The 12,781-nt window shown below is 31.5% G+C and overlaps 1 protein-coding gene across 1 annotated transcript; it reads left to right on the forward strand.

Annotated features, from left to right (window-relative positions):
- Positions 1–762: 762 nt before the first annotated feature.
- LOC100806520 (IQ domain-containing protein IQM3-like) lies at positions 763–4,383 on the forward strand. Its single transcript, NM_001365114.1, has 9 exons — positions 763–1,204; positions 1,381–1,489; positions 1,689–1,754; positions 2,060–2,148; positions 2,540–2,627; positions 2,797–2,943; positions 3,040–3,132; positions 3,365–3,466; positions 3,641–4,383. Exons 1-9 carry the CDS (start codon positions 972–974, stop codon positions 4,136–4,138), a joined length of 1,425 nt encoding a protein of 474 aa, NP_001352043.1. The 5' UTR covers positions 763–971; the 3' UTR covers positions 4,139–4,383.
- The last annotated feature ends 8,398 nt before the right edge of the window (positions 4,384–12,781 follow it).

Consider the following 12,781-nt stretch of genomic DNA (forward strand, 5'->3'; position numbering starts at 1 on the left):
ATTTATTTGAATTTATAATCTTATATTGATTTTATGAAAAAAAATAAATGAGACTTTTTTTATGTTTAGTTAAAAAGAAAATAAAAAATTAACTTATAATAAAAAAATTTCAAAAAATTTCTTTACATTATCTTAAATTTCAGAGTTTTGTCTTTCTTTATTTTTCAAAATTTAAAAAATGAATGCTTTTCTTTAGTAAGTTACCTTCAGCATGCATGCGTTTTCATGCTTAAGTGCACTCTACAAAAGATGTGTATAGATGTTTTGTTTTGCTTTCTTATAATGTATTTGTATATGCCTATGCAAATATCTGGTAACCTATGATACATTATGGTTGGGATTCCTTCTTCATATATATATAATTTTTTTTGCTGATAAAAAAATCTTGAGTAACAATTTTGCTAACAATTACATTCAATAACGAGGATAATAACTCAATTAAGCTCTAGCACTTTCTCTTTATCAACTTGTACTTAATTTTTGTAATTTTTTAGCCTGGACACTTAAATCTAGTTGAACTTTTTTAGTTTATATTTAATGCTCTTTACTCTTAAGGTAAATGTTTTTATTTATTTATCAACACAAAAAAATGTTTATATTTGTAGTCTTTAAGAAATATGAATTTAGGCTTTTAGAAGAAAGATTTTATTAAAAAATACGCAGTGACACGTATTCACGTAACCAAAAATAAAAAAGAAAGAAAAAGAAAATGAACACGCTCTGTTCCTCGCACCCTCTCCATATATAACAACAACAACAACAACTACTACTACTCGTTAACTCCAACGTTGAAATGCGTGCTTCTTAGTTCTTCATCACTCTTAACATTCGAAGACGTCGTTTTAGTCCAACGATCAAACCCACAATTCAGAAACAAAAGCCCTATTTCTCTCTCTCTCTCTCTGATTCAGACCACATCCTCAGAATTCCATTCTGCTGCATATTCCAGTTTCTGTTTTTTCTTTGACTAAATGGAGGTTCAAACTCACACCTTGGACATTCATCAGCCCCAATTTCGGAGCTCTGAATACCCGAATCCGACATTCCCACACTCCCTTCATGACCCGCCAATACAAACACTCACTCACGCGCCGGGACGCGCGTGCCCCCAGACAAACGCCGCCCTCAAGGTGCAAAAGGTCTACCGGAGTTACCGCACACGGCGGAGGTTGGCTGATTCCGCTGTCGTCGCCGAGGAGCTCTGGTGCGTCTTCTCTAGTCTCTGCAATCTGCATGCAAACTCTCTCTCTTTCTCTCTCTTTAATTTATATATATTTATTTATTTTACGACTTTATTTCTTGGCTTTATTTTTTTTTATTTGTAATATTATTGTTATTATGAGTTGATTTTTGAGAAAAGTGGGGTTGAAAATTTTGAAGGTGGCAAGTGATTGATTTCGCGAGGCTAAACCACAGCACCATTTCGTTCTTCAATTTGCCAGAGAGTGCTGCGTCACGGTGGAGTAGGGTCAAACTCAACGCTTCCAAGGTCTCTCTCTCTTCCTCTCTCTATTTTTTTTTTTTTTGTATGTATGTATATACTTAAACGTGTTATACGGGAACTATACGGGTATTTGTACGTTTTGTTTGAAGATATTGTGCCTTTTGTACCGTGTGATTGTTGTGACTATGATTGAGAAAAAGGATGGTTTTTGAGTTTGATTCTGAAAGTCAACTTTTTTTGGCAGGTGGGAAAGGGTTTGTCCTTGGACGCCAAAGCACAAAAATTGGCTTTTCAACATTGGATTGAAGCTGTGAGCATGCATTTCCTAAAACCCCCACTTTTTTTTAATTATTTTATTTGTTTATATATAGTTTGTCAGGTTTGATCAACTCATCCTTATATCTCTATCTTTTTTTTTTCAATCCACAAATGTTAGTACCTTAGTTTTGTTAGAAATATCTTTGTTATAACATGTTTCGTTTCATATTTCAGATGTGTTTTTTCACGTTTACTGAGAAGCTAGTACTAGATATAGCTTCTACATTCTAGACGCGATTTCTTGCATTTCAACGGGTTTTCAAACATGTATTTTTTAATTGGTGTTATGACTTGTAGATTGATCCGCGTCACCGCTACGGGCACAACTTGCATTATTACTATGAAGAATGGTGCAAAACGGATTCTGGCCAGCCATTCTTTTATTGGTGAGACTAATTTTCTCGAAAGAAAGCATTTCACGATTTGTTAATTGGGCTAAGGTCGTTTCTGATTGCTAATATGCTGTTGATAATGGATGATTCCATCGTGGATACAGGGGAAGTATGTTTGTTATTGTACACTTCAGCTTCTAAATCCCATTAATGTTTCATTGTCTACTCTTCCATACTTTCAATGAAAAAAGGGGATTGTTTAGGTGCCTCATTTTTATCGGTTACATGAAATGGGTAATTTTGATTTTGTTTCCTATGTCTTGTTTTAACAAAGGGATGCTTGTCATAAATGGGGTTAAGTTGTGGAGTAAGATGCTAAGATTGAATGATCTTAGGTTGTGGTTTTGTTAGTGTTACTGAAACTTTTTTTATTCTCATTCTACAGGTTGGATTTGGGAAATGGAAAAAATATTGATCTTGAACAATGCCCCAGATCGAAGCTCCGAAAGCAATGCATAAAGTATCTAGGACCTGTATGTGCACTTGCTGATTGGATTTATTACTTTTTCTTTTGTTTAATTGTAGTTGTAGTTGACTTTACTGACTATTTGACTAGTACAGCAGTACTGCATTATTCCAAAAGTTGTTGCCTTTTGCTGCTTTTCTGACTAGTTGATCCTTCTTAATAATTTTCTACATTAGCAAGAGAGAGAGCACTATGAATACATTGTCTGTGAGGGGAATATTATCCACAAGCAATCTGGAGATTTTCTTCACACAAGAGAAGATTCTAAGGATGCCAAGTGGATATTTGTTATGAGCACCTCTAAGAAACTTTATGCTGGCAAGGTAACAATTCAAGCTCAGTTATTGTTTCTACTTTTCCATTTCCTCATTTCTATACAGGAACTCCAGCCATATTGATACATTCTAATAACCTCTCAGAAAAAGAAGGGATTATTCCATCATTCATCTTTTTTGGCTGGTGGAGCTACCGTGGCTGCTGGAAGGCTGGAGGCTGAGCATGGCATTCTTAAGGTATAATTAACTTCACAGGCTGCATGATTAGGTTTTTGCACTATTGGAATATCTTTGAAGAATATGAGATGGTCTCATTAACAGTCTCAAAGAGATAGTGTGCTACTGTCATCTTATTTCTTTTAGAGCAAATGTGGCTATACACATGGAATTGACACTGATTGACACATTAACTAATTCCAATTTATGTGCATTGACAAATGTCTGATTCTCAATGGCTTTGACTTTTCAGTCCATCTCTGCATATAGTGGACACTACCGGCCAACGAATGACGCGCTCAACTCCTTCATATCATATCTCAAGGAAAATGGTGTCGACATTGATGAAGTTGAGGTAATTTGATTAGCACCAGATCATTCCTGTGTACTTAACTACAGTGTTTGTTTAGGCCAATGAATAGTTCTTCAAGTAGACACTTATCTTTTATGGCCAGAACATTTAGTAGTTGGAAAACATGTTGATAATCAATAGCATTTTTCATTGAATGATTCTGATGCATTGTTTCAGATACGCAATCCAAAAGATGATACCGATATTTACGAGGACGGGAAGCTTAGTGAAATAGCCACAGCACCTGAAGATTCTAGCAATGGTAATATACCTGAGCTTGGAGTTTCTGAGGAAGCTGACAACACGACATCCTCAAATACGGAAGAGCCTCAACTTGGATCTGTTGGAAGTTACAAAAGGACTCTCTCTGGTGGTCTTCAGAGTCCAAGAGCTGATGTGCCCAAGAAAGCAATATTGCAAAGAATCAATTCCAAGAAGGCCACAAAATCCTACCAATTGGGACATCAACTTTCACATAGATGGTCAACTGGGGCAGGACCTAGAATTGGGTGTGTTGCTGACTACCCTGTAGAGCTTAGACTACAGGCCTTGGAAATGCTTAACCTTTCTCCAAAAGTTCCTCCTTCTCCTTCCTCATACAGGTTAGTGGGTGGTCTTGTGCCACCTACGACCAATGGCACTAGAATTGACACTGATGAGAATTCTGTTCATTGAGCTAGTAACTGATCTTAGGATTATGTGTATGATGCTTCCCGCATAGTGTGGTAACACTTTAAGGTTTTTCTGCTAAGCTTTTAAGTTCTTTGGTTAAATGTAAAATATCTGTTCTTTATGTTTTTCTCTACTTTTGAGGACTTGTTATCTTTATAAAATTCAATTGTTTTTATTATCTCATTCTCATGTCATGGTTGTTTGTTTCCACTAAGATGAAGATAAATGGAAAAAAGTGTTTAATGTGATACCCTGTAGTGGTGGATGGTTATGCTAGATTGGGTTGAAATTTAGAGCTACTGTGTTTGAATTGTGTTACACATGTTTAACGAAAGTAGAATCCACGAACGAAGCAGTTTGCTGTATTTGGTAGAAGCCATGATTTTTAGAAACACTTGTGATATTAGTCTGTGCTTCATGACCTTTTATTGAAAACAGCACTAGTTTCTAGAAATGATACGTATCATTTAAAAATAAAAATGTCCTTGTATGTCAAATAATAATTTAAATGCTTTAGAAAAAAAATTATCAGTCTGCTTCATGACCTGTTATTGCATCTTGGACGTGGACATGAATGATGAATGTTATAATGCGAAAACTTGTTTACTTTTACATTCTGAATTATGTGTAACAGAATTTAACTGAAGTCTGTCATTAAGAATTTGATAGAAATCATTTTGAAAGAATTAGTTTAAGAAAAATTGGATTTGCATGTTTGGGAATGATATTCTAAAATGTGAGTTTAGACAAAATAATTTTATTTGAAAGTAAATGCTAACAAGGCTCTTAGGACACTGATTAGGACACTGATTATGGAACTTAAAGTAGAAATATTTTTATTAAGAGGTGAAAAATTATGTTGTCTGATTTTTTTACTTTCATCTAAGTTTTACAATACATTTTTTCTCAAACATGTTTTTGTAGAAACACGTTCTGGTCAAAACAAGCATGTTTTTGGAGTACTAGATTCTCAAAAGTCACCTCCAAATATTCAACCATTAATTTATGAATCAACTGTAATTATTTCATACTTTATAATTTAAAGTACACATGTTATTTTAAAGGAGGTAAATTCATTAATCCCATTCCTTGATCACTCGTCAAAGGCATTGAGAAAAAAGAAAAAGAAAAACTAATTAAACTACTAAGACGTGTTACAATAGGAACAGCCAGGAAAGGTTCGTGTACAATAGTAAAAACTACTTTGAAATTTCAAATGTGGGATACATAACCTCAAGCCAAGAAAACAGATAACCAAACAAGGGACAGTGAAAAAGGGGCATTTTGAATAAAAGTTCAGAGATAGGTATTTAAGAAACACAAATATATTATTTTGAATAAAATCAGAAAGAAACACAAATATATATTTTAGTTACCTAATTAAGAAACTATCCAAAGATCAATGGCTATGAGACAGAGTAGTGTTTCTTGTGGCTACTTTTGTGACATCCTGTAGCTGTTAAAAATATGTTCGCGTTGAATGTATTAAATACATTGAAAAGGATTGGTACAGCTGGAGTAAGAGAGGACACATATCATTTAATAAAATCTGTACATCAATTATTCGACCACCATTAAATGTCCACTGTAAATTCATTTCCTTAGGCAATAATTCTTCATTTGTACCTGCGTTTGATCTGTGGCACTATACAATAGGTTAGCCATTTATTTCATTTCACAAAATGGAAATATTCCGCTCAATAAAGTTATAGTTTGTGATATGATATCTGCTACCACAGAAGAAAGAGGCCCCCTTTCTCAATTAGTAATCCGAAGTATGCCAAAGTTGTTGAACTACTTCAAGGTAGACATTTGGGAGGGGCATCCTTCATTTGCAAATATTTTTAAGGGTAATGATGGTGAATACTTTACTTTGACCATTTTATTAATATTTATTTTCTGTCTCTTCCTATAATATCGTATAATCGGTTAGATATACACGCCTTCCTCTTTTTCTCATTAAGTATCAAATAGATTTTTAGTGTTCATAATTAATTTTTAATCATTTTGGGTGATTTCTTGATGTATCTATTTTTTTTATAACGATGATATTAATACGAAGTAATCACCATTGAAAGTAATATCTAATTTTTATCGTTAATTAAGGAATATCACTATCATTTATGTTAACTAGTGTTAGAGATATATTTAATTTAGAGATTTTTAAATTGTCAAACCGATTAAAAAGAAATATCATCAGATAAAAAAATATGTATAATTATAGTTTTTGAAAATTAAACCAAACTAAAGCAAATTGCATACTATACTTTTTTTTTATTATTTTATTTTTCTTTTATATTCCATATGAAATCTCATTATCAGTTTTAACAATGATAATATGTGGTTCTATATGTGTTTGGATATTTTTTTTAGTTATATTAAATTGAGTTTATGACATTGATAATGCATGATTAATTGATTATCAATATGTTTGGATTCACCGAAATGATTCCAAAAATAATGGTGTTCCATCGTGATTTTTCATCACACTAGAGATCGCATTTCCAAAGAGTAAATATCCTCAGCAGTGAAATTGAACAATATATGGTGCAATAACTAATTGATTGACCAGTTTAACACTTAAACTATACACCTGAACACACTAGATATTTTATTATACACAATCACATTTGTTCTATTTTATTATTTTTCTTTTTCTATTTTTAACAACACCTTATTTTTCATTTTGACACACTTTATTTTGGTGCATCACGTTATTGTAGCCTGGTTATTTAATTTTGGTATGCTTAAGTGGGAGTGATTTAGTAACAATGCCTCATTGCTCTATCTTATTAATGCCACACTCGAAGAGTGAATAGGATGAGCATAAAAAAATGTGAGACTCCAAACCGAGAATGCCAGCGAAACTGATTTTTATTTTCCCTGTTGAATAATGTAAAAAGGCTCCAAAACATGAATAGAAATAGAAATAGAAATAAATAAATAAATAAAATAGAATAAATATGGGTTGTATAAACAAGATCTAGTATGGTTAGGTGTATAGTTTAGGTGTTAAACTGACCAATCAATTGGTTACTCTATCAAATATTGCTCAATTTCACTACAGAGGATCTACACTCATTTCCAAACACATACTATCAATAGTTGGCACTTGGCAATGCACTCACTTATTTTTATTAAAAAAAGTTTGTAACGTAATTATTATTATATGTTATTCTTTGTTCCCGATTACTTATAATACTCATTTGTTTAAAATTTAAAAAAATTGCTTCCAAAAAAGTGTTTTTTTAAGAAATTAATGGAATTTACTTCTTAAAACAAGTATAAAACTATTTTTAAAGCAAAAGCAGTTTAAAAAATCACAAATAATTGCTTATTTTATTAAAAAAAATATTTTTAGCAAATAAATTTAAACAGCTCATGATTATGTAAACCTTATTTTTAAGCATTAATTATAATTTAATTAGTTATTAGATTTTATATTGTGCAGATTTATTTTTTTAATTCAAATTAAAATAACTTTAAAAGTCAAATAAAAAATATAAACCAAATCAAATTAAATTAAAAATATTAAATTTATTTGGTTCAAATTTAATATTACATTCAAGCAAAATCTCATTATTTTTATTTATATTTCAAATGATTTTTTCTTAACCAAACTACACTGAAAATACCCTTGAAAAAACACTCCTAAAAAAACACATTCAATCATTCTCAAATCTCAATGAAACCCGGATTCAAACAAATGTCCAATTACTCAAGATTGACAATTGGCCTTTAATTCAGCACGCCCAGTTTTTATTCCACTAAAGACATATTAAACTAGTTTTGTTGAGACACCATAGCAGTTAATGCCCAGTTGGAAGAAATTAAACATCAGCATTCTCATGTAGCAAGAGCTTTATTATTATTATTCTAGGCCAAACTCCCAAAACCCTTTTGGTGTTTTACTATATCTCATCAATAAAATTACAACCTGGTTAAGAAAGAAGACTAAGAAGAAAAAGGTTAAGAGTTTGATCTCTCTTGTTAATAAAAAAAAATTAACAAATTAATAATTAACATTTACCAAAAAAAACCTCTTATCAACCATATGCACCATGTGATACATACCCCCATGAAAAAATCTCTTTTGGGAAATAAATCCTATCTAGGAATGTAATGTTTCAATTTTCATTTCCAATCTCTACAACAGATTCTCAAACTTCCACTCCACAATCTGATCCTCTTTCTCCTTTAGCACAACACATTACACATGCTGATTCGAATTGATTATCCTAACTTTTCCCCCCACTACCATGACTCTTCTCTTCTTTCTACCAACAACCCATCACAGATCAGACAAACCCATTTCACGATTCACGTGATAATCCTACACCTACTCACAGACATTTTATTCTCACTCATTATCTGCCTAGCTAAACCTATTCACAAGCCATTATACGTTGGCGTTGACTGTTGATAGCAAACCATGAATTCTTCTGAGTTGGATGCTTTGGGAAATAACAAAAACTTTGGTTATTACCAAATTTCCAAATGGAAAATCCCTAATAGGGCGTAAGTGGGCATAAAAGATCAATTAAAATATAGAAATGATGGGGTGTTTTTAGAGTATATAAAAAGATTTTAGTGTTACATTACTTGATCCCTTCACCCTCAATTATTTATATATCAATATATGTTTTAGCCCCACATTGAATCATTGATTGACTTGAAGCAGTTCTTGGTGGTCCTACAACTTATATGGTATAGAGTCATTGGTTAAAAATGTTGGAAATAATCCAAGTTTCATATCGGCTAAAAGTAATCCCACATTAGAATATATAAGTGAGGGACAACCCTCACCCCTTGAACTAGCTTTTGGGGTTGAGTTAGGTCTCTCACATTATCCATTCTAAGATGGTATTAGAGCCAGTTCTGATCTTGGGACCACGCTTTCGCTAGCCCTTGCTTTGTGACGCATCAAGCCCAAGGAGTGCTTGACGTGAGGGGGTGTGTTGGAAATAATCCAAGTCCCACATTTACTAAAAGTAATCCCACATTAGAATATATGAGTGAGGGGCAACCCTCACCCCTTGAGCTAGCTTTTGGGGTTGAGTTAGGCCTCTCACATTATCCATTCTAAGAATTGTCTAGCGACTGCTTCCCCTCCTCCTAGTCCAGCCCCTTCTTCACGTCCTAGCCCACCTCCTCGGGCTGTTACATGCAGCCAACATGGGATAGTTAAGCCAAAGAAGATCTTTAATCTTCATACCACTGTTGATAAATCCCCTCTGCCACGTAACCTCGTGTCGGCCTTTCAGGACCTGAATTAGAAAAAGGCTATGAATGATGAATTTGATGCTCTTATTAAAAATAAGACGTGAGAGTTTTGCCATGTAGGTGATGACAAAACTCAACAAGTTGGCATAGATTATGGTGACACATTTAGTCCGGTGGTCAAATTAAACCAGCAACTATTCGTACAGTTCTGAGTCTGGCTTTGTCTAAGGCATGGCCCATTCATCAACTTGACGTAAAAAATGCCTTCTTACATGGTGAACTTAATGAGACTGTCTACATGCATCAACCTATGGGTTTTAGGGACCCGCAAAAACCTAATCATGTTTGTCTGTTAAAGAAGTCTCTATACGGGCTTAAACAGACACCACAAACTTGGATTATTTCCAACAAAAAATAATTACTAATGCACGAGTTAATGTTGGCCTTTCCCATCGAATGAATGTATATGCAGCAGAAAATCTTTTCATTACAATAACAGAAATCTTTATTCACCAACTTCCACATACGTAAAACTAAAATGAAACATTGAAAACCATGAACTCAATTCCTAAGCTACAAAGCAGCAAATAGTTGCTTCAACTTTCTCAATTTTCTATCATGATTTTGGGGGGTCAAAATTGATTATAGGAGGTATCCAAACACACTAGTAATGTGTCCACCACAGGCTTCAGTTTACAAAGTCGGTTTATAGACAACAATGGGGCTTCTTACACTGTACCTAGAGTCATTCCATTCAAGTGATGCTGATAATATCCTTGTCTTCTTAGGCATTGGAGGTTCCTTCAGCACAATCTTGAAGGACAACTCTTGGTTCACCCACCAAACTTCAATGTGCCTGGGATGACCTCAATGGAAAGACCCTAGGTGCTGTGACTTTGGCCTTGTAAGTCGAGTTTCCGGATCCTACATTAGTTAATTTACGCTTATTATTACTATAATAAGCAAAAATTAACTATTTTCACCAATAGATTTTAGCACATGCTATATTGAATGCAACTCAAGTTACACCCTAAACCAACCCTATTTGGTCCTAAGGAACTAGGGCCACAAGCTTCTATGACTAAGCTCGTTAGAAAAGTAACATTTAAGAAATTTTTATCTGTTTTTAATTTATAAAACTATAGTAATTAAGGTAATTATGAATATATATATATATATATATATATATATATATATATATATTAAGTAGCAAATACCCAATTATCTATAAGATATATATATATATTTGGAATAATTAATTATGATCAAAACATTTCTATGCTTTAATCAAAGTTTTAAATTAATTAGAATAATCACAATTGATATGTATTAACTTTAGACACACACACATATATATATATATATATATATATATATATATATATATATATATATATATATATATATGGAATAATTAATTATGATCAAAACATTTCTATGCTTTAATCAAAGTTTTAAATTAATTAGAATAATCACAACTGATATGTATTAACTTTAGACACACACATATATATATATATATGGAATAATTAATTATGATCAAAACATTTCTATGCTTTAATCAAAGTTTTAAATTAATTAGAATAATCACAACTGATATGTATTAACTTTCATTTCATTTTTACATGCCTTATTGTTTAGTTTTTTGACCTATTGTGGCATTGTGGGCATTATGGCAAAGATTCACCATTGATAAAAAATAGAAAAAAAATTATACGCAAACCAATATCTTTTTCTTTTCCTTTTTCATTATTTTTCCTTTCAATTTTAGTTCTCTTTTTCAATATTCTTACTTTTTTTTCTTCGACCATATCTTACATACCATTATTTTGTTTTACTTCATTTTCCTATAGCTAACAAATTAGGTACAACCTTGAAGAGAAAAATGAAGAAAAATTATGGGTAAATATTATTTACTAAATTATAAAAGGTGTTATACCAAATCATGTTATTTACTAGATTATTGAGAGTTTTAACATAAGTGACTTTTTATTTAATTTTTGTTATTTAATTTGTTATGCATTTTACTTTTTATTTAAAGTATTGACATCTTTGGACAATAAGAAGAGACATGATCTTATGAAATAAGTTATATAATGATGTAACAAGATGAAGATGGACATTTTATTTATATGTGAGAGATGAAACACAAGACAATGGATAACAAGACTAAATATTCAAAGAATAATGCAATGTAAAAAATTACTAACTTTTTAAATAAAAATTTATATTTGATATCTTAATTTTTAAAATAATTAAGAATATTGATGTAAAAAAATTAAGAACAATTTTATTGGACTATGTAAATAAGTTCATAGTATGTAATTGATTAGTAATTTGAACATAAATAATAATATATATTAATTTTCTAATTTTTAATTCTTGACCTTACTTAAATTATATAATTATATTCAATTAATACATACTCTAAATATAATATACATACGAAATATTCAATATGATAATAAATAAATAATAAAGTAAAATTTCTTATCAATCCAAATCACAATCAATTATAATAGACATGGTTCATAATTTGACATGCTTACAACAATATTCATTTCATATATAATAGACATTGTTGCAAAAAAAAAAAAAAAAACAAATAGATGTACTTGTTAAACTATTGTTAGAATTTTTCCTACTAATTCTTATAGACTATAATTTATTGCGACTCTTGCTTGGTCTAATATTATGATTCATTAGCTTGCTAATATTGTGATCAATTGGTAATGGACTTTGGATACATGCCATTGATCTATGTAGGAAATAGTGTATGTCTAACTACTAGACTTATGAGGAGAGGTGCTTAGGTTCTATAAATTGCGTAAGTTTCATTTATCGTCTGAACATTCAATTACTTGCTTTACGGGTTGATCCATATTGAGAACCTAGAAATTGAAATGTGTGATTAATTAGGCAAAAAGAAGGTTTAGCATCTGAATTCTAAGGAGTCATGCAACGCATAAATAATTTTTAATATTTTTATTATATCTTCAATAAACAAGCTTTTAAATCAATGTTGTAAAGTACGTATATATATTATTCTTGGAAAAATATTTCTTATAATTATCGAGAAAAGGCTAGAAAAGATAAAGAAAACGCACGAACCCAAATATTAAAAGGTATATCATACACAAATGGAGGCTACAACGGCAAAAATGAGCCAATGGGGAAAAATACATATTAGAACACTGTTTTTTTTTTAAAATGATTTTTTTATTTTTTGAAAATGATTACAACACTCTTTTAGTTATTTTTTTGATTGACTAAAATAAAAAACAATGTTGTACGTACTACTAGTGAAAACGTAGTGTGTTTTAATTATAATTAAAAAAAGTCTTCAAATTTAACTTTATAAGATGGCTCTTGCTCGTCTGTTTGGGACTCCAAAAGGCTAATGTACCATGCTCACGTCACTGT

Source organism: Glycine max, chromosome 13 (genome assembly GCF_000004515.6).
Source record: "Glycine max cultivar Williams 82 chromosome 13, Glycine_max_v4.0, whole genome shotgun sequence".
Lineage (NCBI taxonomy): Eukaryota > Viridiplantae > Streptophyta > Magnoliopsida > Fabales > Fabaceae > Glycine > Glycine max.